Source organism: Plutella xylostella, chromosome 9 (genome assembly GCF_932276165.1).
Source record: "Plutella xylostella chromosome 9, ilPluXylo3.1, whole genome shotgun sequence".
Classification (NCBI taxonomy): Eukaryota; Metazoa; Arthropoda; class Insecta; order Lepidoptera; family Plutellidae; genus Plutella; species Plutella xylostella.
The window spans coordinates 3,038,270-3,063,603 of NC_063989.1; the positions used below are offsets into that span (position 1 = coordinate 3,038,270).

At 37.8% G+C, this 25,334-nt stretch overlaps 1 protein-coding gene across 11 annotated transcripts in view; it reads right to left on the reverse strand.

The window, feature by feature from the left end:
- Positions 1-240: 240 nt before the first annotated feature.
- The window catches only part of LOC105396346 (tropomodulin-1), a 51,574-nt gene continuing 26,480 nt past the window's right edge, over positions 241-25,334 (reverse strand). For 2 of the 11 annotated variants that reach the window (XM_038108819.2, XM_038108672.2), the window contains exons 2-11: positions 18,462-18,614; positions 15,431-15,598; positions 13,330-13,453; positions 8,220-8,335; positions 7,657-7,761; positions 6,987-7,238; positions 6,265-6,412; positions 4,395-4,623; positions 2,836-2,891; positions 241-1,931 (exon numbers count right to left, since the gene is read on the reverse strand). In XM_038108819.2, coding sequence (XP_037964747.2) covers positions 2,849-2,891; positions 4,395-4,623; positions 6,265-6,412; positions 6,987-7,238; positions 7,657-7,761; positions 8,220-8,335; positions 13,330-13,453; positions 15,431-15,598; positions 18,462-18,614 — 1,338 coding nt within the window. In that variant the 3' untranslated portion in view covers positions 241-1,931; positions 2,836-2,848. Of the gene's footprint in view, positions 1,932-2,835; positions 2,892-3,760; positions 3,828-4,214; positions 4,289-4,394; positions 4,624-6,264; positions 6,413-6,986; positions 7,239-7,656; positions 7,762-8,219; positions 8,336-13,329; positions 13,454-14,924; positions 15,045-15,430; positions 15,599-18,461; positions 18,615-18,900; positions 19,048-25,334 lie in introns of those variants that run through there. The other 9 variants (XR_005253923.2, XR_007266596.1, XR_007266597.1 and 6 more) reach the window with 9 other exon arrangements.

The following is a 25,334-nucleotide window of genomic DNA, read 5'->3' on the forward strand; positions in this document are numbered from 1 at the left end:
TCTTCCTCCTTGACAATAATAATATTAAAGGAACCCATATCTTATGAAATAAAATGTTTGTCTATTAGTAGAAATAAAAATCTAAAGAAATAAGTCCTCTTTCATTTTAGTGTAGGATCCTATTTTAATAACAAGGCAATGCTTACACATATTTTACGAACATGATGTATTGAAAACTAAACGCTCTTGTTACCGTTTCTATCTATAACAAAATATAAAAGTAGTAGCAATAAAAAACTATATTATTTACGTAATGTTTATTTGTTTTTTTTACATTTGTCACAAACTACAAACTGGTCGACTCTACTAGTCAGGTTTTCGTTGAATTTCAAATGTTCCTGGACCGTTATACCAAAACATATATAATAATAAATCTATTCATATTAACTCATTTTTAATTTAATTTTTAAAATATATTTCGTAATAAAGATACACATTAAAAATCTAACAAATAATCTCTCTTCATTTGAAACTAAAGACAAAAAATCAAAGCAGTTTTTAATGGAAAAACTTGACGTTTTATCACAATATTATGGACACATAGTTCCCCCAGTTCTCTAACAAATATACATAAAGTTACGTTTTTAAAGTTAAGCAATTTACTTTATAAAATAGTTGTTTCAAAGAAGCAAAAGGTTACACTATCGTATCCATACAGCGACACTGAAAGCTTGCTTTAGCTCAATCCTGAAGCTATAGATATAAAATCCACTTTGCTACGCTGACTGCAAGCAAACCTAGTGCTTATTTGAAAATTTAAGACTTTAAATACCCATTGACGCAGAACATGGTGGAGTTAATAGTTAACTAGACTCAGCTCGAACCTAGTGCCCAAATACAGGACTCTGGATTATATAGATACGTCTGTCGAAGACGAAAATAATCACTTATATGGATTACAAGATCAGAATAATCGTAAGGGACTAACGCTAACTCTGGGAAGGTCACAATGTAAAACCATGTTTTGCATTAATGGAATGTGCACATGTAAGGTATAATATATTACATTTATTTATCAATATAAAAATTAATTAATACGATTATTAGCACACTAGAGTAAAAATTAATATTAAAGTTTATGCTAAAAGATTCAGCAACAAGAATCATGATTAGAAACTGTAAATTTCATAGTCGAATACATTGAATTTCTGTGATGGTCCTGCCACTATGAAAATTGTTGTTGTATAAAAGATTTTCTTAATAAATAAGAAGTAAAATTTAAAGCACAACTCTTGTGTAGCACACACTCTATCGTCAAATATACTGTCCTTAAATAAGTTGTGACGGAGTTGCGTTGTCGTATATCCTGTTAGGCTCACTTTTTTTGTCAAAATACAAAATGGCAGTAATGGTTTAGTTGAAAAAATGCGTCATTATCATTATAGATAAAGTAATAAAAAGGACAGGGGAAAAACAACTTTGGAAGTCATTTCTATTGATGTGCGCTTAGACAGCTTGGTTTATCACAACTGGTCAAGTTGCAAATATATCTATCATTCATAATAATGTAAGTCCATTACATAAACATACGACAACGCAAGCCCGCAAACGAGTAGCCATAGCTGTTCCAACAACGAAGCATTTCCATACAGCAAGAAAACAGGTGTCAACCAATGAGCCAATAAACCTTTTAAGATTTCCTACATTCCACAAACATCTCCAACTTAAATGACAGAAATACAGCGGCAAAATCTTGGCGCCCACCATGGGACATACATAATGGCGTTTGGCGCCCACCGTGGGACATACATAATGGCGTTTGGCGCCCAACGTGGGACATCTACAATAAAGTAAAGAAATGCTTCGTCGCTCGCAGGCTGTCAGGACGCACTCATCCGCACACACTCGCTGGGCGCCGCGCGCGCGCTAGATCCAGCCGACCACGTAGCTGCGGCTGCGAGTGAACCGCGTCATGCGGCGCACGCGACCACCTGGGGAATTACAATAGTTATGTTAAAGAAATGGTATGTGTGTTGGGGTCCACCAACCCGCACTAGGCCAGCGTGGTGGACTAGGCCCGAGCCCCAGCAGTGGGGACGTGATGGGTCGTGATGTTATGTTAGAGAAAATCACATTAGAATGGGAGCTACGATGTTGTAGTGAGAATTGCAGATCGATGTCTGACCTTCAGTCGTATGTTAAAAGGCTTGTTGTTGACATCCTTTTCTTCGTCGTCAGAATCTACAGTTTATTCACCGTAACGAAGACACTTATGAGATCTAAAAGATGCTTTATTGCACAGGACCATATAAACCGGTTATTACAATAAGTATTGTATTGGCCTGTAAGAAAACACTCTGAAGCAGATAAGCGGCAATCTAGAAAAAAAACTTAATAGTTAGATAGCATTTTGTAAGCTAGAATTAAATGCGAAACCAAAATAATGTCCGTTAAAAAGCACGATTAAATAAAGAAGAAAAAAGTTGTAGCGCCTTATTGATTTTGATAGAAGTATATTAAATTGTCTATGGTATTGTATAAGTTATTGAGTTAGTGAAATCAGACATTTTTAAAGGAAGGGTGCACGTATGCAAAATGATCGCAACACAACAAGCAAACACACATTTTCTTACAATTGTACATAAATTGAATAGTGTATGGTTTTGGTTACTTATATTATGTCTAGATGTACTTATGTTTTTTTATGATTAGTTCGTGGAGTGAGTGTTATAATTATTTTTTATTAATATCGTGACGTGTTATTGCATTTCTTGATTTAAAAGCTGTGTAATTTTATGTTGAAAATGTGAAATGTTATTTTGAAAGAAAAGTGACAGCGAAAATGTTTGTCTATGGCTCAACAAATTTGGTCTGTGTATTAAAAAAAAACCTTACCGTTGAAGCGTGTTCATGGATCTAGGCGCTGTTCTGGCTCCTCCGTTGTTGGCGTACTGAAACACGCGGGAAACACACACAGAGTCAGGGCGGGGAACATACACACATACATCTTGCAAACGCATCAACCCTCACTTTTTTACGGGTTCATCGATAGCCGATAGAACTTTGAACTGTTAGCGCACAGAATGTTTCGACCAACAAACGTTTAGCTCAAAAACTAAAGGTGTATGGCGAAACGTTCAATGGACAAAACATTATTTTGGCCTTACAGTTTATGGGTCAATCGATTGTGGATGAACCGTTTCGGACAGTTTTCACACATCAATTTTGGACACCATATGGTGCCATTAATAGGTTATAGTAATGTTTAATAGTTAGGGTTGATGGTTTAAATATTCATTCGGTATTGGATTTTGTTAGATATAATAATAATAAGGTCCTTAGGAATAGTTTTAACAATCAATCACAGATTATTAATATAAAACAAAGTTACATTAGACTGGTACTTATAATACGTTATTGGAATGGGTCAAGATCATGCTCATATCATAGTTTGGTATCGATTAGTATTAAAAAATCACTCGATGCAAGTTAAATTTTATTTCACACACAGCATGCGTGCATTAGTATCTTCATGCATACGAAAACTCGACCATAGACAGCCGATTTTCATATACAACCTATTTCAAATAGAGTTTTTTTGTTTCAATGGAATGTAACATTATTAATTCTTGTGCAATGACGAACAATGATATAAATGCCTGTCCTATTTGGTTGTCCTTTATAAGGCCTAAGCCGTTCCGAAGATTAGCGAAAGCTCGGGCTGAAAAGAGATTACTTTATCCGAAAAATTATAGCACGGCCTTTTTGTTTGCCTTGGCCATTTTACATTCGCGCCATAGACAAATGTATAGAGGTTTACCAATCCACAGGGAAAAGACCGAAGATTTTAGGCTGATTTTTTATTCGATTCTTCGCTTCCCTCGCGGCTAAAATACAAATTGTTAACAGTTAATATAAAATATAGAATCGAAAATTAGTGAATTAACTTAGTTTGTTGTCTGTGTTTGTGTGTAGGTATTTAAATAGAATAATAGCAGATTGGATAGACTATTAGGGGTAGTAAAAACCAATCCACAAGTTTAAATATTAATTGACTTTCGTAGTCATCTATGTCTTTACTCAGGGCACTATTTCCTTTTTTGCCTATTTCGTTTCTAAGTAAGCATGAAGAATAAAAGCTCAGATTACGGAGAACAGTAAAAAAAGGTAGTAAGTGTTCGTCACTCAATCAAAGAAGCGTTGTCTGAGTAAAGCGAAGTCATGTTATAGCCTACGACGGCGTGGCGTGCCAACAGGGGAACGCAAACATTTACCTACTGACTACGAGCCCCCGCCTTTTGCAGGTTAAAGAATCTGAATTGGAGTCGCAGCGTTAGGTCTTTCCGTACTGGAATGGAACATAAAAAACACGTTTGTGAAGTGCATAGTGTGGTGTGGCGGAGTGGGCTACGCAGGCACGTCGCAAGTTAGGGACGAGTCACTCATGTACTCACGAGTGGGGGTTGGGGTTTATGTCTGGTGGGGCGGCGCGGACGAAGGGTTCTTTGGGGAGTCCATTCTGGGGTAATATTGGTTTGTTCTCGTCGATAGGGGTGACGGCCTCTGCACTGGGCGGGGTCATCATCATGTCGAAGACCGAGCTGTCGACGCCGACGGGCGGCGGGCGGCCGCGAGGTAGGCGCAGGCTCAAGGACGCGCTAGCCCGCTTCTGTATTCGGCAATCTGACCCAAACATCACTCGTTTGATAATCTTCAGTCTTCTTCCAACGTCGTGCGTATGTACAGGTGGTCCGTGGTTAATGAAGCGGGTCGGTTGTGAGCTGGGACCGCGCCACACTCGAGTAATCAAAGGTGATGTGTTTTGTTGACTTTTTCGGGAATAAAAGCCGATAGCGGGGAGTCTTAGAATTCGGTAGAAATATGGATTTATATCTTTTGAGATAAAATACTGTTGCTATGAATATATTCTGAGACCATACATTATACAGTTCATGAGACGCTGTCTTTCTATTTTACTCTGAATAATAATTTCAAATAGATCTAAAAATCACCTTTATTACATGTCCAGAGTGTGGCAGGTTTTATCTACGTTAATAACAACATCTAAGTTGAAACTATTCCCCGTTTCGTCGCTGACACAGGTATCTGTGCTATTCGTTAATGTGCTTTGGCTATTATCACACATTTTAATGGATTCGTGGAACAAATCGGATGGGTTTGTGAGATTTATGTGACATTTTATAGGGCGCTGCTTTCATAATACTCTCAAGTTTTACAAAACTTGTATGGTTTGTTTTGGGGGGTTTCTACGTAGGTTTTGCTAAACTTTACCCCTTTTCAGCATTTCTGGCACCATCTATAATTATGTAATTTATGATGAATCTTCTTTGATATTTTTGACACATATATGTTAGTTTCCCTATGACTGTGGTACGCGAAAGAATGTTGTGCGATTGTATTATTCACAATTTGAGAGCATGATTGAAGCATCAAGCTTAGAAACATATAGTGATATTGATTTATATAATGTGTTGTACCTAGAGAAGATGTGAATAAAGGCAAATTCATTAACATAAAATAGTAAACTTCAGCAGAAAACATATCTGATATTTATAATACTTGGTTACACTTATTTTTTCTTGATACTTATCCAACAGTTTTATGTTCTAACCTAGGTATCCCAAGTAATATTTAGTCGCTGGTAAGCTTTAGCTCGATTCTCTAGCTTGTATCTTCCAACAGTTAAACATATTATCCTCAGATTTCATCACATATATATCTGAACCTGAAGATATTATGATCAAGTCCTATTCACATAAGTTGACCACTGAACGACGACATGGAGACGACTTTCTCTTTGTTGTTTTTTGTCGCTCCGACTGCTCTCTTTTCATTCCATTGATTCCATCCACTACTTCTTCGTCTTAGCGTGTCGGTGACAAACACCAGAGCTCGTCAGGGGTTTGTCACCGCGGTGTAAGGATTAGCCAGTCGGCATAGCGTCATTCGCTGATTGCCAAGGGTTCGCCGGGCGTATACAGGTTGTCCCGTAAATAGTGGACTAACGGAAAGGGGATGACTCAGGGAGTCTATCTAAACAACTTCTGTTCCATGACTTATGGCAATTCGCAAAAAAAATATGCTTCTCCACAGTAAGAATGATGAATCGTGTATTACCAAAACCCGTACAACAAAAGCTGTTCAGATTCCTCTTTCCATTAGTCCACTACTTACTTACACCCCATATAACCTACATTTGCAGCCCGTCTTACCAACTTCACCCCCTTACCCCCCAACAACCCGTATATAAAGAACAGTTGCGGCCCGTGCTGAGTGTGCCGCTTTTACACCCCCACTACTCACTTCTGTCGATGTTCCGCTGCAGATGCGTGGCGATGCGGTGGCGCGCGTCGCTGTACTCGAGGTGCAACCCGAGACGGAGCAGCGTCGGGTTCTGTTCCACGAGCGAGGTTATCTCCATCTCTATCTTGTTACCGAGCACTTGGGCGCGCTGGAAAGAGACGGATGTATGTTATAGTGCTAGATAGAATAGAATACAGAAGATAGAAGACTCAGGATGCTTATGAGCCAGATTGTGAAAGTTAAAGTGTTGGACTTATGACGTCGGCCTAGAGTCTAGCCCATCTCTATCTTGTTTCCGCGGACTTGGGCGCGCTAGAATGAGACGGATATATTTTAGGTTCCCATTGTTTGTTGTTTCTAGTGGATTGCTCGTTTACAATGTTTTAGCGCACCTCGTTGCTTGCAGCAATTTTCCTTCATTATTACAATTTCTATCAAATTTTTGGTCCTAAACCGATTACAGATTATCTGGTAGAAAATACTTTATTAATTTTATCCCAAATTGTAAGAAAAGAAATACAATTACAGTGCTCCAAAATTGATAATGCGCATAGAAATCTTTGACAGATCGGTTGTTTTCGATTATGTGACACATGATATTGACTCCTATTTCTTTCGAACAAGGTGCAAAATGCAAGTGTTTTTTTAAAGGCTCTTACGATTTAATGATTCGGGTGTGAACATCTGCATGTGCATTATTAATTTTGGACAAGTGTACGTACCTGATTAGAAGCCCTCAGCTCCTCAACAGTCTTGGTAGTGTTGAGAGACTGCACCAACGCCTTGACCCCGCTCGGGCTGATAAAGTTGGTCTCTACGTTGACGACCCGTAGAGCCGTGTTGACCTCTAGAGCCGCGGCGAGCCGTAGAGCCAGGTGTTCCGTGAGACCCACGTTCACTAGGCTCAACACTTCGAGGTTGGAGTTCTTCTTGAGACTGTCGAACAGACGCTCGAACTTCTCTTCGCTTATATTCTGGAAGGTGGCATTAAGGGGTGGTTTAGAGTTAGGGATAAATAGATTTGTAGATCGTTATGTACTGTAAGTATCAGTTTTAAATTAGTTATTTATTTAAAATATCCCACTAATTATATATAAAAACTAAATGAACTTAAAGTCTAAAAATAAATGGTTTAATAACATGTGAACACAAAATGCTGTGGCGGCTCTCTGGAGAGATTGAAGCCCAGCCGTGGACGATTACAGGCTGATATGATTATGATGATGATGAAGTACAGAAAGAAATCGGCATTATTATCATGGTGATATGATTATAGCTAACGCATTCGCAGTGCTTCGTCCGCTTTTAGGACTGTAACCGCAAACATACAATCGGTGCAAACACATACATAATGTCTTTTCTGCGGGCGGCGGTAAACAATTCATTAGGTACCTTAATATTATTCCAATTGAGATCAGTGAGCGCGGGTTCGTTGGCTTCTATTTTCTTGAGGGTTTCGTCCACGTCTGTGTCGTTTGGCGGGTCCATGGGGTAAACCTGAAATATAATAATAAATTGTTTGGTTAGGTTACACAGTTCATACCTTATTCACGACGCCGTGTAGTGCCACATTGTATATCACCGACGGTGACATATAAATAGCGAGGGCTAATAGGGACTAGTAGGTAAGATAAGATATTCTTTATACAAAATTATTTTTACAGAATTACAAAAAACTTATTTTTTCTCATAGGTAATACCTAATACAGACCCATCTTTGATCATACATATCCACCACCCTAAGGTTGTCTTGAAAAATCGCTCTAAGCGATAACACCGCACTGTGTGTGTGAACAAATAAATAATATTCTATCTATTTATTTTTATTTGTTATATTTGTTTGTTGTTTTTTTGTTTTTGTACCTGTCTTACTAATATTTATATTTTAAGAAATTTATGTAACTAACTTTTTATGGACTTACAGTCTGCAATAAATGATTTAATAATAATAAAACCTTTTGTTTGGAAGCCTTGGTGATGCCGTCCCAGCCGAGGCCGACGGGCTGCCCCTTGTTCAGCAGCGAGGCGTGGTACTGGTCCTGGTTCATCATCGAGTGGAAGCCCAGGATCGCTGCAATACAGGGAGAAATACAGTTAAGTATGGCGCTGTGGATTGCATTAATGGAGACTGCGAGTGAGGTATCAACTTTAGGTACTGTTGAAAGGTGTTGCACTGGTTAAGACCGATTGTGAGGGTCACTGTGGATGTCCTCTGCCCCATCCAGGGGAAATATGACACTAAGTCAAAGGTGTCAAACACCGGTATAAATAGATACGATAAGATGTAATCTACAGAATCTGCAGATGTATGTCTCCATGATGATTCTGTTAGAATATCGCAAGAAACAGAAAAAATATTAGAAAAGGTATTAAAATAAATAATTATAATGTTGCTTTCTTGTATAAAAGTGCAACGTCAGTATGATTCAAATCACAAATCCATCAGATCAGACCAAATCTGTTTCTTTGAGTAACTAAGAGCTATGTCATTGTCGTTAGCATTCACAATAATAACACTACAGTTTAGAATACTCCAGTCCAGGTGTACAATAAACATTTGTATCTATGTAAGCTCGTTCACAATACGTGCACAATAACACGAGCTTTATGCCTGGAAATGAGCCAAGCTCGACATACAAACACCATTTGTCATCTCAATAAGGATTATTATTTATTTTTCTCTAAAAATACATGTTTTAATTGAGGCCAGTCATGTTTGGACATGTGACTGATAAGTTTATGTTGTGTCGCTGTAATTTGCCTTCATATTTGCACTCATTAGGGGCTTCAAGAATTGTCTTATAGTGTTGATATTTTGGTGATTTTAAAGCGACACCGTAAAGATAATTTATTACAGATTCTGCAGGAAGTGGAGTAATGGTAAATTATGGTCTTATTCGGGTTTATTTATTTGATATGTTTATGTTTTCATAAACGAATTTGGCAAGAACGCGCCATAAATTTAAGCTTTATATGGCAGGCTGTATTGGAGGTGAAATATGCGATTTAAGACGGAAACGATGTGAGATAGTTATGACTTTATTTATTTTACAGTTCAAACAAAATTCCTGTTTAAATTAGTGATACAACGACAGATAACATGTCACATTTCAAATATTATTTTCGTTGAACACGTCATGTGTTGCTTACAAATTAATATTTAAGTAATTCTACCGACTTTTAAAACCGAAAATATATGTGTCTGAAGAACATACACATAGGAACGAGTCGGTGATAAGATAACTCCCACTCGACATGCAATCATCCATGACATCACGGACTGAATTGTACAAATTAACACCTACTGAACCGTGGCCACGCCAATTTGACACTTAAATGGTTCACTTTCGGTGACATCATGCGGTCGAGTGGAGCTATTTACTTGCCTCTTTTTCATTTTATTGACAAAGTAACAATGGTTATACAGGGTGTTAACTTAATTGCGTTGGAGCGGGAAATGGTAGATACAGCTGATGATACTGAACACGATAAGACATTAAAAAACGTATTTTATTTGCTTTAAGCTGACCAACATAAAACAGTTTTATTTAGTACATTTTAAAATTTCATAGTCACCCTATTCAGGTTTAGGTACGTTTGACAGAATGACCATGAACTTGAAAGCCAAGATCAAGGCCAAACAATTCAAAGCCAAGGTCAATAAAAAAGTATGCGTGCATCTGCACCACACTCGTGGAGCCACATCGTCAAGGTACCTACTAGGGCATGCAATACCGCAATACCGGTATCCGTAATACCGGTATTAGGGACAAAATTCACGCTTTTTTCAATACCGGTATTGAAAGTTAATACCGGTATTGAAGTAATACCGGAATCGGACTTTTTTAGGCTATAATAAAGCGATTAAGATATAGTATTCCTAAGTACTGTGAAAGCGCACTTGTTTCCAACCGTTTGATGCAGTTTTCGGCCGTTTGATATCTACTGTTGACCATGCGTAAACGGACACTGGATGTAAAAATAATATTTTTTTGTAAAATTTTAACTCTAATACACAATTCTCGTAAAAATCTATTACAAAAAACTGAATTTCATTGCTTTTTTTGTTTTATTTTGACGTATACGACCTTTAATCACAATATATGCCATTTATTACAAGGAAATCTAATACCGGTATTAATACCGGGGTCCCGGTATTGAGTTGCAATACCGGAACTCAATACCGGTATTGAAAATAGTTCCGGTATTGCATGCCCTAGTACCTACCGAGATTTTGGGTACTCAAAGTACCCAATCCATTGTAGACATTTCATTTTACTCCATAAGTATCACTTTATTGATACACAATTATCTTTTATGAATACAGAACATTTTCATTTTATGCTTCATAACATAGGTCACACGTATTCACAGCACAGCACAACATAAAACGAAATGAGGAACAAGGCTTGGTAATCAAAAGATAGAATTGTAGGTACCTTTTCCCTTTTAGGTAATAATTGTAAAAAATGATTGTAAACAAGTAAACAACAATGACAGACTAGATCCACAGAGAAGGTAATGACTATCATAAATACTCGATGGTTATGATACGCGAGATTGTTATTATTCTACTGGTATTTAAAGTGAGGCCATACTTATTATGAGGATTTCCGTACTATTCGTCATCAAAGACGTCTCAATCGCAAGTACACAACACAAATCGAGATGAGCGAGTGTAAGTAAACCAATTCGTCATTGAAGTAGACCCTGTTATCATCCTGTTATGCATTGTGGTCTTTTAACTTTAGCTGCATACAGACCGGCCAAACGAACGCCAACGAACGGGTTTTGTTGACCTTCGTTGCTCAATCTGCCCCTGTATTATGTATGATAAATGTCCATCGGTGGACGTTCGTTGGGCCGGTCTGTACGCATCTTTAGGTAATAAAAGAAAAATAAAATGTGGTAAGTATCAAGGGGGAATACTAAACGCTTACCTTATTCTGAGTAAAAAGGTTTAATTATTGTTCTGAGCTCCTAGTAAGTCATAAATTATATTCTGTACGATCTATCAAACTTTATGACAATCAGCTGTTTAATTGTTGATTAGTATGTCATTAATCACCATGAATAATTTCAATTTTATTTAATAATTGTTATTACCTACTGTGTAATTAATTACAATCATAGTTACATCAAATAAATTATGAAAAGTGAAGTTGATAACAAATTTACAGTGTGTGTTCTTTTGCAATCGAATGTCTCATTGGTTATGTGTTTGTGTAGGGTGACCATGTTTTTGATTAAGGTAAAACTTTCCACTTTACTTTAGACTTTAAACATAAATATTCGAGATTCTGATGTTTTTTTTCTTAGAAACGTGCTTGGTTAGACTAATACTAACCCCCATTTCCCGCTCAAACGCATTCTAGTTAACAGCCTGTAGATTGGCAAGTTGCTTGGCGACCCTCCTTGCGGGGTGAAAGACGCGGAGGGGACGAGGTACCCAAGACGACAGCGGGTAGCGGGAGGGTAGCGGGGAAGGGCAACGCGTGCACTGCATGTCATTGTTACGGCAGTCTCGGCCGCGCAGCCGAGGCGGCCACATGTCTTATATAGTCTGTCATAATTTGTGTGCGACCCACATGAGATCATTGATCCTGAGACCATTAGTCTTAGAATGAGTGTTGAGGCCTTTTTAACATTATCATTATATTATTATTAGGTATCTATAATTCGTCAACAAAATAACGTTAAAAACAACAAATCGTATAATTCGTTCTTGTAACTAGGAAAGCAACCAAAATTTATGTGATTTAATGAAAGTAATTAATGAGCAAAACACAGAGAAAAATTACAAAATTGATGAAATTTTGAAAGAAAATGGTCATATCGTGCTTCGCCTACCCCCATACCACCCGGAATTAAATCCTATTGAACTTGTGTGGCGGTACGTGAAAGGCGAGCTCGGAAGAACGTCGATTGACTCTAACTTAGATAAAGAGATAAAAGACTTAGAGTTGCTTTTCTCTAATTATTCGCCTGAAAAGTGGAGAAATTGTGCCGACCATGTCATAAAAAATTAAGACGAATATTATAAATCTGATAGAGTATTTGACGATGTATTGGACAGGTATGTTATTGTTTATTTATAATTTAATGTAAATTAAACATAAAATATTATAGGTGTACACTGAACTAATATGACTGGCGTACTCTAGTACATTATACTTCAAAGTAGGTATAATGTTTTTTGGTTTTTGTCTTAGATTTATAATTGAAGTTAATGAAAACGATGATGAAGATGAGGATGACGACGACGATGAACAAGTTCAAACAGAGAGTGAACATGAAAGTGACATGGAAATTGATTTATAAAATAAAACACTTTTACATAAATAAATTCAAATTGGTAGATATTCTGAAGGTAAACATCCAAATTTTAATGCTGTCAAACTATAAATTTTAAGCTAAATATGACATTTACGGGAAAACTCATAGAATAAAATTTTACTTACGTCAGAAATAGTTACAAGCTATCGCGAGATTAATCCGGGCACGCTTTTCACCCCGCAAGGAGGGTCGCCAAGTAACTTGCCACATTATAATACTAGGCACGATAAATCTACAAACATTGCATTGCATTGTTTATTGCGTTAAGAATGCCTAAACTCAATTTACCTGTAGCCAATAAGGCAAAAAAGGTGAAGAACCGTGTATAATATTGTAAGGTTGTCGATAGGTTTTACAGTTTCTAGTTTCATAAAATCGGTAGCTCATGTATTGTGGTAAACACAATAACGTCATAGGTATGTAGAGTATCATAACACTCATAACAAACCACCACCTCTAACCACATTAGCAAACGATATGATAGATAAATACATTGTCTTCTAAACAGAGATAGGTATCACATTTTTAGGAGAAGCGAAGGCTCGTAGATAATCAGCATGTTTTTGTAAAATCGGGACAGTCGAAGGGTCTCCAGGTCGATGGACATTTGGTTGGACTGCTAGTTCTTACTACGTTCGAATTTGTGGTGCGGTAGAGGCACTCCCTAGCTTCGGGAGTCTGCGCCCAACTTTGAGTCGATTTTCACTGCTTGATAGTTAGTCAACTCACCGGCCAGGTCGATGATCTCCTCCTGCGAGGCGGTGTCGAGAGCCTGTTCGTACTCGTCGCCGAGGTCGATGGAGATCTGCTCGTCGGCGTCGCGTTGCCGCTCGGGCGGCGGCGGTGGGATCCACTGCAATACGGATAAGATAGTTAGACTATGTGGAAGCTAAAAAAAGTTACTTGAAGGACTAGTACGGGGCGCATTTAAGACGTGACGAAAGTTCTCCGTCGCGCTCGCTATTGACGCTGCGCGATGTGAGTGAGCGCGATGCAAAACTTATGTCACGTCTTAAATGCGCCCCGTGCTACTAGCCCTGATCAAGGTATAAGACACTATTTAGGTCAATTTGAATTGGAGGTGCGGATGAAGTGTTTACTCCTTATCGTGCCGGTGACAAAAGAGCTATACCAGAGTTTGTCGTCGTGGTGAAATATTAGGTGGGGTGGACTATGGACATAGGGGAGATTAAAAATAAATATCCGGACTGCCGGACTGACCTTAAACCGGTAGTGGTTATAGGAGGAACGTCGAAAACAGAGTATTGTTACGTATTGAGTTTTTATCATCGGCTAATATTGCTATGCATAAACACAGCTATAGATACGTATTATTTACCTTTCACCAGTTAAGTTCACGGTAATTGCACCTTTATATCACCATGTAACCCATATTTAGCAGTCATTTAGTAACATTATTCTCGACCACGATTGACTGAACGGGGTCAAGCACAAAACAAAGACATAGGGTGCCCGCAATTGTTATACAACATGTAAATGTAACTGAAAGTAAATGGCTCTTTTAACCATCATACATTACACACAAGGTCACTTTATAATGGTTCTACATCTAGCGACTTGTTATAGTGCTAAAGATAAGTCACGCATGTTACTTTTCAAAACTAATTAAAATACCGAGTTTAATGTAACAAGGTATGTCTTTGTGAAACCTCGCCTGCAATCCTAGGTCGGCATTTTAATTTGGATCAAGATTGAAATAGTTCTACGCATGAGCATTTAAATTGGCGAGTTACGTCGCTATTGCTTTAAAAAAGATATTACTTAATAACTAACAAAGATTAGGTAAATGCCAGCTATCACTTTCGCGATTATTAGATTTGAGCTGAATCGGGAATCCTTATATTCCACCGTGGTGTTCTTGCATTTCAGTCCAAGAGGCTTTCCCACACCACCTTAGGGATAATCCACCCTAAGGCGATTACGGAAATCTAATTTCATTAGTGACGATGTTAAATATGTTTGAAAATCTACTAATGAAACCTTTTTACGAAATTCGTAAGCGTTGTCAATTTGAAAGCGGATTCGTATTATACGAGTGAATATCGCATCAACTTTATGACCGTCGCATTATATTACGAGCAATGCCTTCCAAACCTAGCTCGCCTATTGACATTCCAGAGATAGATGATATGACCTATGAGGTCATTGTTATGAGCTTTGCGTATGGAGTGCTAGATTTTCTGCTGTTCGAGCAGTGAAAAGTTAACGCAAATTTACTTTCCTCGGAATAGTGAGAAAAACCTAGGCTCTCTGAGCCCTAGCGACATTTCAAGAGTGTTTCATCAAAATCGGTCGACCCCTACCTTCTTCCCTCTAACCACTCCGGCGACGTACGGCTTGACCTCGGGCCGGTCCGGCGTCTCCAGCGCCTGCTTGTTGATGTGCTCGATCAGCTTCTTGCGGTTCAGCGGGCCCGTGGGGTCCTTCTCACAGTCATAGTTGTTGTTGTGACTAGCGATGTAATGATCGTCGCGTTCTAAGAGAAATGCCTTCAGAACCTAGCTCGCTTATTGGCATTCTAGGGATGAAGTCAGCATTGCGCCTAAGCTGCATCTTTAAATTAGCTTTTAGTTTTTCTCCCCATTAAACACATTTTTATGGAGCACTAGAAGCAAACCACTTGCCCCATACAAATTAGCAATTAGCGTTTACGACCTATATATACCTTGGAACACGCGTATGTACACAACTAAAAAAACGCGTTTGCTTTTCACTGACGAATGGTAAGAAAATCTCGCTCTATGCTCTCTGAGCCCTGACGTAATGGTTAAGATTGTTTCATCAAAATCGGTTGATCCTTGATCCCTACCTTCTTCCCTCTGACCACTCCAGCGACGTAGGGCTTGACCTCGGGCCGGTCCGGCGTCTCCAGCGCCTGCTTGTTGATGTGCTCGATCAGCTTCTTGCGGTTCAGCGGGCCCGTGGGGTCCTTCTCACAGTCATAGTTGTTCCTTTGAGACGGCGGCAGGAAGTTGTCCTGGAAAATGGAATGGGATTGATGAAAGAGATAGGTGATTTTTTGGGTTACATACATATCGTGCATTCGAAATGAAAGAACACACCTAAAAAATCACAAAGTTGAGTTTTTCTTCTTAGGGCTTGTACACAAAACTGCGTTGCGACGACGCATCGCAAAAACCTGCGTAGTATTCAAGCATTTGCGCTGAAAACTGTTAAAACAGTCGCAGATTTTTGCGCTGCGACGTCGCAACGCAGTTTTGTGTACAAGACCTTAGTGTGTTGATGAAAACCACGAGAACTGAAATAGAAACCCTATTTCACTGTGGTAAGAGGATTTGTCAGTCAGTCAGTGATGGACAAAGTTGAGGTTATTATAGGACGACAAAAATAATTATACTGATGAGAGTAATAAGTCCAAACATACAGGTATGTTCCTGTTTATGAAGTTTTAATAATAATTAATTTTATGTAGGCTACATAGATACAAATTCAAGGATAACAATAATGCTTTCTACAAATAGATTAGATACAAAATGTACTTCAGATAAGAATACTAGTGGTGCCAATGGAATTACTGATTGATTATTTATTTAGATAAGTGATCAGTATTGCACTAAGTATCTATTTACAAATAAATGTATTTATTACTCATACCCGCCACATATTTTTTGACCTATTACAAAAACCTTTGTTAAGAACACCCAAAAATGGTACTACCCTAAATTAACTTTTTCAGAATGCAGTTATAAAAATTTCAAAGAAAAATACCATATTTGAGGCATTTTTTGAGTGGGCTTGTTAGTTCATTCACAGCCTGTTACTCAAGCCAATTTTTATAATCAGTTCTTTCTTTCCTTTTCCTAATTATTTTGAAATGTTAATCAGTTGCATAAGGAAGTAATTTTAACGCACAATCCACATTTCTATGCTAATGTATTAAGTCAAGTGTTAAATGCAAAAGAAATGAAGCAACATACATAACTGACATTAATACCTACTTTCATATACACACAAAACATGCATTTAGGCTACATAAACATGGTCTCAGACATTATAACTTGAACAAAAATATTATACAATATCATTGAGGATATTTATGTCATGACACAAACTATTTCCTTACTAACATTGAAAATATAAAGGGATTGTTACATGAAGATCATAATACCTTATTCCCACAGTCCATGATCATTGTACATTAGCCTTGCAACAAGCCCCTACAATAGCTCTCAATTGTAAGCAATTACGTTGACATCAAATGACATAGTAAGTAGGTACATACTTGCTGTGAGTTTACAAGTTGAAATTACTGGATGTTAAAAATCATGTTTTATTGTTTACAAATGCAGGTACTTGATCTTATGAAGATAATTGGGAATTAGGATTGGTTACAACATAATGATTGACTTAAGTTTGTGCTTTTATACAATATCAAACTTATTGTTTTAGGCCAAATTTAGAAAATTACTAAGATTGCACTCTATTGAGGCTGTTGCCATCAATATTATGCGGCTTATATAAATTAAGTTTCGAATAACTTCTCAAAAGTATTTAAATTGAATCTAGCCTATCATTACATGTTTCAGGACAGTGTTTTACCTTAACATCAATGTTTAGATCCAAGACACAATACACTATTTCAATTATGTTCAATTTCCCCGCAAACAAATTGTTCAGGGGTGTATGAAGTGCGAGTTTTTCTACTACTACTACCAATAGGAAGCATTTTGCTACTTCATAGAAAGAAAATATTTCAAACTATGTTTAATATGGTGCGGATTTCATCGAGCATTGATTTTCTGTTTTCCACTTTTAGCCAGTGTGCTTCGATTTAGTAGGTCTTCAGTATGACTTGACATCACAGCATAACAATCATTAAAATTCTCAGATAACCCTAGACAAAAAATAAATATGCACATAAAACACCACATTTTCACTTACTGTTTAATGCATCATTTTTGGTCTATTTTCTATTGAAGGTCATGTAACCATGTATTTCTAATGCTATGTCTGTGGGCGTGAACTGACCATTCGGATTCTTCTATGAGAACCTACCCGATAACTCTACACATAGCAAAGTCCATGCATACTACATTTATTTAGCATCAACGCAGCATTTTGGTCTTTTGTGTACTGAAGGTTACTTGTAAGCATGTATCTCTAACACTATGTCTGTGTGCATGAACTTAGCATTATGAATTATGATTCTCCTTCCAGAATCAGCCCAATATAACCCTAAAAACATGCAAAACACCACATTTACTTAGCACCAATGCAGCATTTTGGTCTTTTGTCTGCCAAAAGTTGGAAGTTATCTCGCTAATGTTATATCTGTGTTTTTGTACTGTATTATGATTCCCCAATGAGAATCTGGCAGATAACCCTAAATATGCAATTCAACGGGCAGACTAAACCACATTTTAGATAGATAGATAGATAGATAGAATACACTTTATTTGTACACCAAAACAGAATAATAAAATTAACAAAACGTAACTTAATTAGGGTACAAAAGGCGGTCTTATCACTAAAAGCGATCTCTGCCAGACAACCTTTGGATGGAGGGAAACAGAGATTAAGATTATTTTATCTTGTTCAATGCAGCATTTTGGTCTCTTGTCTAGTGTCTACTGAAGGTCATGCACTACCATGAGTTACTTGTAAGCATGTAGGTATCTCTAATGTCCATATCACCACACTTGGATATATTGTGTTTGTTATTGGTTGTTTGCTTGATTTGCTAAATACCATAAATGAAGGCAAATTCGGCAGTTATTTTGGCGATATACTGACCACACATGGCAGCTTTGGCAAATACGAATAGCCAAGGGTACCAGCATTATGTCTGTGTGTGTGTGTGTGTGTGTGTCTGTACTCACGTCAGGGTCAACCTCCTTGGCCAGCATGGACAGCTCCTCGGCCGTGAGCTTGGCCAGCAGCTCATCCACGTCCACCTCATCGTAGGAGCCGATGTCGCGCCCGAACAACTTGGCCGGCGTCGTCATCGTCGTCGTCTTTGTGCTCGACGATTTCTGCACAAAACAAAACACACTCACTCACTTGGTACAGCGAAATTGTTGACGATAATAAGGGGTACCGATGGATGATTATAGATTTCCATGAGAAACACGGTATGGCAAGGCGACAACGCTGGTAAAACCCATCGATTTCATTTCGTGTTTTCGGCGTTCACCACACCCTACACCACAGTTGCTAATTGATCGTACACATGAACAATATTTGTGCATATTTTTTTGAAACTATCACAACTTGGTTAAACAAAGGCAGAAAATCAGATTAGGCATTGGATTTCCTTACATTTTATGGTAAATTCAACTTATGTTTTGACAGTTCAACAGAATGGCAGCGAAACGTCCGCTACGTTGCAATGACAAAAATGGACTAAAAAAAAACAAATGAATTGAATGAATGAACGAATATGGAAATTATTTATGAGTCTAGAGAGGGGAACCGCGAAACCGGTATTCGGTATCGGTGTTGTAGCATTACAGCATTGCAGTAGTGAGTGACCATATAGCCGAGCTGTTGCTACTTGCTAATGTTAGAATAATACTTTTTTTACATTACACACTTTCAGTATGTTGGGTATCCAACTATCGATTGACCTTTCTTTAGAGAGTTCAATTGTGAAATTCCACCTAACTACCTAGTTTGGTAACGGAAGGCAGTATTAACTAGGTGCACTTGGTATAAGTAGTTAATATGTTAATTGATGAATTACAAAATTGTATTTATCTAAGTACCTAGGTAGGTAGTCAAATGCATTGGTTAGTTAGTTTGATACAAAATTTAATACCTTACTTAAATTCAGGCATGTTTGAACTTTTAAGTTGAAGGGCTGTAGAGTCACGAATCACGGTACCTACTCGCAATTGATGAAATTACACAACTGCGGCCATTCTAGTGATTATATTCAACTCCCCTTATCTACCAACTATGTCTAGGTAAGTATCTGTAAGTATATGTAGGTACGGTTAACGTGCAGCCAATCCTAAAATGGTTCTTCGCTACATGAAATTGGGAAGTCGGCAACAAGTAAGTACCCAGTTATATTATTATGTAGAATAGAATAAGGTTTACTTAAATACGATATTTTGGTAGTAGGTAATTGATTGGTGCAGCCAAGACTTTATGGTGGGCTAATAATGCACTGTCAGTCGTCCATTGTAACGATGGGATTGTAACTATTGAGATACATTGCATACCAACCAAATTTTTCTAAGAAGGAAGCATGCCTACCTAAATAGTTGATTAATCAGGTATTTATTATTTTTCTATCAGTTTGAGATAAACGATTGTTCCCACCGTCCACGTGGTTACGCGTTGTTTTGGCGATCTGCCAGGTATCTATAATTGGTTGTCGCCGCAGAGACAGTAGTATTCTTAGCGCAACACTCGGCCACTGGCCTTCCTAGCAACGCTTATGCGATTCCGCAGAAAAATAAATTATTGTTGCAGCCTCCCGCGCACTTGACCCAGTCAAGGCTAGGGATGTTCTAGCTTTATACCGGTATTGCCGTGTGAGCTTGGCCTTAGAATACTTATCAGCATGCTCATAATAATAAATACTGGTGTGGTTTTTGTATATATTATGGGTTTTTGTGTCAATCTCGACTCGACTCTGTGTTCTGTGTGTCATGAAATTAGAAAAATATCGGTAAAATTCAAGTAAAATTAAATAAATAGGTGATCACACATAAGACACGTTTTCCACAAAAATGCCTGCACTACCCTATGGACCACCACATCCAGTATCACCGTTGATCAGGGGCATAAGATGGGGGCTTCTGATTTGTGGCTTCTTCTACGCCCGGGGGAAGCAGAAGCTTTATAACCGTCTAGAAGCCTCTAGAAGGGAGAAGGAGCTGGAGAGAAAAGCCCACCTGCAGAAACAGAAGGAGATAGAAAAGCAACGCCTGGCCGAGGAAGAGAAACGAATGTTTGACTGCTTGTAGCCGCTAGGAGATGTGCGGAGTGATTTAATTTAATAAATGATAATGTTTAAGATTTAATTTAGTATTTGTTCTCGTCACCTATCGATCCCATGACAGCCGTGGAGCTGAGACTTAACTAGTTAATAGTTACATTGTTGACCGAAGGGTGAAACACTGTCAAGAACATAAAACTCCCTAGGGACGAAAAGACCTAGGTATCTTCATGTTTCAGGCATTTCATAAGTACCTAGGTAGGTACTTAATACAGAGCATGAGAGATGTCTGAAAATCATATTATTATGCTGTAGTTAGTGTAGGTAGTTATTACAAGTTATAAGAGATTCATCATCACGACCCATCACGTCCCCACTGCTGGGGCACGGGTCTCCTTCCAATGAAGGAAGGGTTTAGGCCTAGTCCACCACGCTGGCCTAGTGCGGGTTGGTGGACGGTGCGGGTTGGTGGACATACCATAAGAGATTAATAGCTTTCAAAGGTAAAGTAGGTTAAGCTATACCATACCTACGATACATAGGTACTTTTAACTATGTAGGTACATAATGTGTGTATTGTAGAGGTACATATCCACCTATAACTACGGCTTAACACAAGTTTTCGCAGCTTTTCTCTTCATCTCACATTCACAGTGTATTGTTATGTGCATGGAGTGTTCGTTAATAGCTGTGTTTGTGCATTCACGAGAGAGGGGAAACGTGGGAGAGTTGACACTCGACATCGCGAGACACTTTCTCGGATGTGGTGGGATACGTGAATTGGGATATGGTTATAAATCTAAGCGGTTTAACTCATGACTTATAAGTGCATAATAATACTTAGGTAGGTACTTATAATGTATACTCTAGTGATGTAACGAATATTCGCATTCGCATTCGCATTCGCGAATATTCGCACATTTTTGGATATTCGCATTCGCATTCGCAAAATTTTGTGCGAATGTTTTGCGAATATCAGTACTTACTAGAAAAAAGTATTTTAAAATAATGGTAGGTTAACAAAATCAAAATCCATTCGTCTATAACCTTTTTTACCCTCTTAACCACATTACCATTCTTACTTTATCATTTGGTATTTATTTATGAATTTTTTTGGGCAATGAAACTTTAGAAATAGTTAATACAAGGTGGGCCAAAAGTAATCACCCTATTGGAAGTTGCCCTCATTTGTACAAATGGCCGCCAATTTCAAATTTGTTTTGATATTGGTGGACTAGACAAATGCAGAATATAAATTCAGAAGCCATGGAGTGATATACTCCCCAAGATCGCGGAATAATTGTGTATACTTATTTAGTTTTCGGGACGCCTTTTTTTCCTGTAGTCCCGTTGTCCCCGTAACTGTGTCCCCGTTACGGGGACAACGGGACGTCATTATATTTTCGTTCCGTTGTCCCCTTTGCGGGCAAAAGTGAACGGGGACAACGGGCCGTCAAAATTTTACGTGTCGTTGTCCCTTCCGAATTCTATTAGCACGAAAAGGACAAAATAAAATGAAACAAAATGTTACATGATCGGCTTTAGGTAATGGGCAATGACCGAAAAAATTCGACAACGCTCATAATTTTTCTGATGATAGGAATAACCCTCCGTATCATCCAAAAAAAATCTCAGATTTTTTCTATGCGTTAGTAATTTTATAAAAATAAAAACATTTCAAGTTTCACAAAACGGGGATTCTACGGACTTTAGGACTTTTTCCATCGTCTCAATGAACAATAAAAAAAAATATGAGAGGTATGAACAGGTATGAATGTTCAAAAGGGTAGTTACGGAATCTCTCATTGGTTGACTGATTTAGAATAAGCCAATGAGAGTTTTGCAAACAACAATCTTATCTGTTCTTTTGTTTCGCGGCAGTATTTCGTCGTGCCGTTAGCGCATCCTTTAAAATTAACACGTACATCAAATTTGCCAAATTATCACCCAGGTTAGTTATGAATTGATCTAATCTAAAAAAAAGCGATTTGATGTGAAGATACTATATAAAATTCATGAAATAAAAAATATACTTGTGTTTTTTTAAGTTTATTTTGAGAACGGGGACAACGAGTCTGATTTTTTATTTTTTTATTAAGTACCGCTGTCCCCGTTGAGTAGCTCACGTCCAACGGGGACAACGGGCCTGATTTTATTTATTTTATGAAAGTACCGTTGTCCCCGCTTAACGGGGACAAGAATTACGGGGACAACGGGACTACAGGCTTTTTTTTCGTTTGACTGTAATTTTTGCCTGCAAAATCGCCCAATTTTGCCGTTTGTGACGGTTTTTGAGGGGTTTTTTTGAAGACCCATGTTTATGTGAATAAGCCCGTGTCTCTAAAAGCCCTTAAGGCGAGTGCGAGAATCTCTCGCCCGAAGTTCTCGCTGGAGTGATGAGAAATGCCATAAAAGGAGCCCGTACGGCAATCAATTGTCACGGCGCCCATTTTGCCGATATCATCTTCTAGACTTTATCAATAAAATTGTAAAGGTTAAAATTAAAATTTAATTAAAAAAACATAATTAAAAAACAGAACCAGTTTTTAATTTAGAAAAAAATGAGAGCCAAACAACATCGGATGACTTCTGTTGGTCCACCTTGTAGTTTCATAAGACCTAAACATACACGCACGTGCAAAGAAATAGTTCCACTTAAAAAAATACAGACACCAAATAGCCCGTATTTTTTAAAACATTTAATAGAAAATTTTAATGACGACTTCTGCAATTTTTAAGTTCATTTAACGACAAATCAGAATATTACCAACTAAAAACGTTAATATTCTGATTTGTCGTTAAATGAACTTAAAAATTGTAGAAGTCGTCATTAAGTTTATTTTTTGCGCTTAGGAGTAATTTGATGTTTTTCTTAATTGATCTTTTTCATTGCCCGTGAGGGTAAATAAACAAACAATAAGCATATTTTGACAGTATAGTGTCAGAGCAAGACAGCCATACATTTAAATACGTTTAAATGTTTCGTGTAAATCGTCCTCAGAAACAGCACACAGTCGCAATGTGTCGAAAATGTTACGGAGCTAAATAAAGTTTTAAAAAAATTGCGCCTTGTATTGTTTAGTCTGATTCGGAATGCGCCTAGAACGAAACGTACCTCGTTCAGTACGAGACTGCCACCAAACCATACAAATAACGCCAAATTTGAACACAAACTGAATATTCGCATTCGCATTCGCATTCGCGAATGTCGATTTCAGATATTCGCATTCGCATTCGCATTCGCGAATGTCCAAAAACACACATTCGTTACATCACTAGTATACTCGTAAGTAAGGGACTATATCACCAACTTATTATAACTTATTTTAAACGTGAAAGTTTGTAAGTATGGAATGGATGTTCTTTGCACTTTCACGGGATGAACCAATTTTGATAACTTTGGATGCTGATACCTTGGATTAACATTTATAAAATCTAAATTTTATCCCAGAATTCCCACTGGAAATTCATTTGAGCGAGGCCAAGCTCGCGGGAAAGGCTAGTTTAAAAGCTAACTTTTATGATAAATTCAAACATTTCAACGTATTCGATGAAGAGAGAAAGTGCTATTAGAGCTCCTACTGATACATTATAATGATACATTTGTGTGTTAAAATGCATAATTAAGTTGTACTAATTAACGTAACTAAGGCTCTAACACATTCCTCAAAGTCGAGAGAAAAGCTGAAGTCTATAACTAAGTAGTTACATACAAGTCATTCTTAAGTTTCAAAATCGTAGAAACCTAAACCAGCTTTAAACTGGCATAGGTTTGATTACCATATTTGTTAAAATCGTTAAGAAATCTAACGGTGCGTGACTGGTTGCCTAAGTGCCTACCTTACCTGTATGCCTGACCTATACCAGATATACGATATGCCTGGCCAACTTCGAACAGAAGGGCTCCACCTAATTAGCAAGAAGCAGTGATGCATACCCTTAAGAAATATACAGCCCTTTTCGGGTAACTTTCACCCATAACGTAGATTCCTTAGGGTTTTATATTGTTTGACTGGAAAGTCCCACATTCAAGCTTCGGCCATTGTCTTGGGACCTGCAAAGCTGTTGTAGATTCCACCAAACTGTCCGGTTTGCAATAAACGGGACTGAATTGATGGAGTTCCAGGTAAATTGGCTTTTAACTTGTGCGGTCGCCACGGAACAGTGAGTTTCTGTGAAGTAAGTGCGCAGCTCGAGAAATGTAACAGGTTTTTTTAAAACACTACTCGCATACCCACATAGGTACTTAACTAGTTTTTGTGTAAGGTCAACCGGGGCCATTGCGCCACAATACTTTGACTTTCATATTCATTTGATCATAACAAACAGACTATACACCCTATTAAGCTATAACTTGCGATACATATTAGGAAATTTTATCTAGTTTCATATGTTGATGCCATTTTGTAGAATTTTAAATATCTTCTACGTGTAAGCGACGTTTCTACAAAAAATGGGATTTTTAGGCGCAATAACCCCTAGTGGGGCTAATGCCTCTTTCACTAGTTTTGTGTGCTTGGAAGAGATTTTTACAAGTTTAAGGAGATGTAATTTATAGAATTACTATTAACGTAGCTAATTATTAGCTTGTAAACTAAATACTGCGCTTAGTTAAGGAGAATTATTTGATCAAAAATTTTTGGGGCTATGGCGCCTACATACCCTAATTTCTTGTAGTGGCATTTACCCCATCCAAGATTCCAGGGGTGCTCAACATTTTATTTATGAATACTTTATTGGACTTAAAAAAGTATAAATACTTACATGACGAATGAAAATACAGTATAAAGGCATGAAAGGGCAT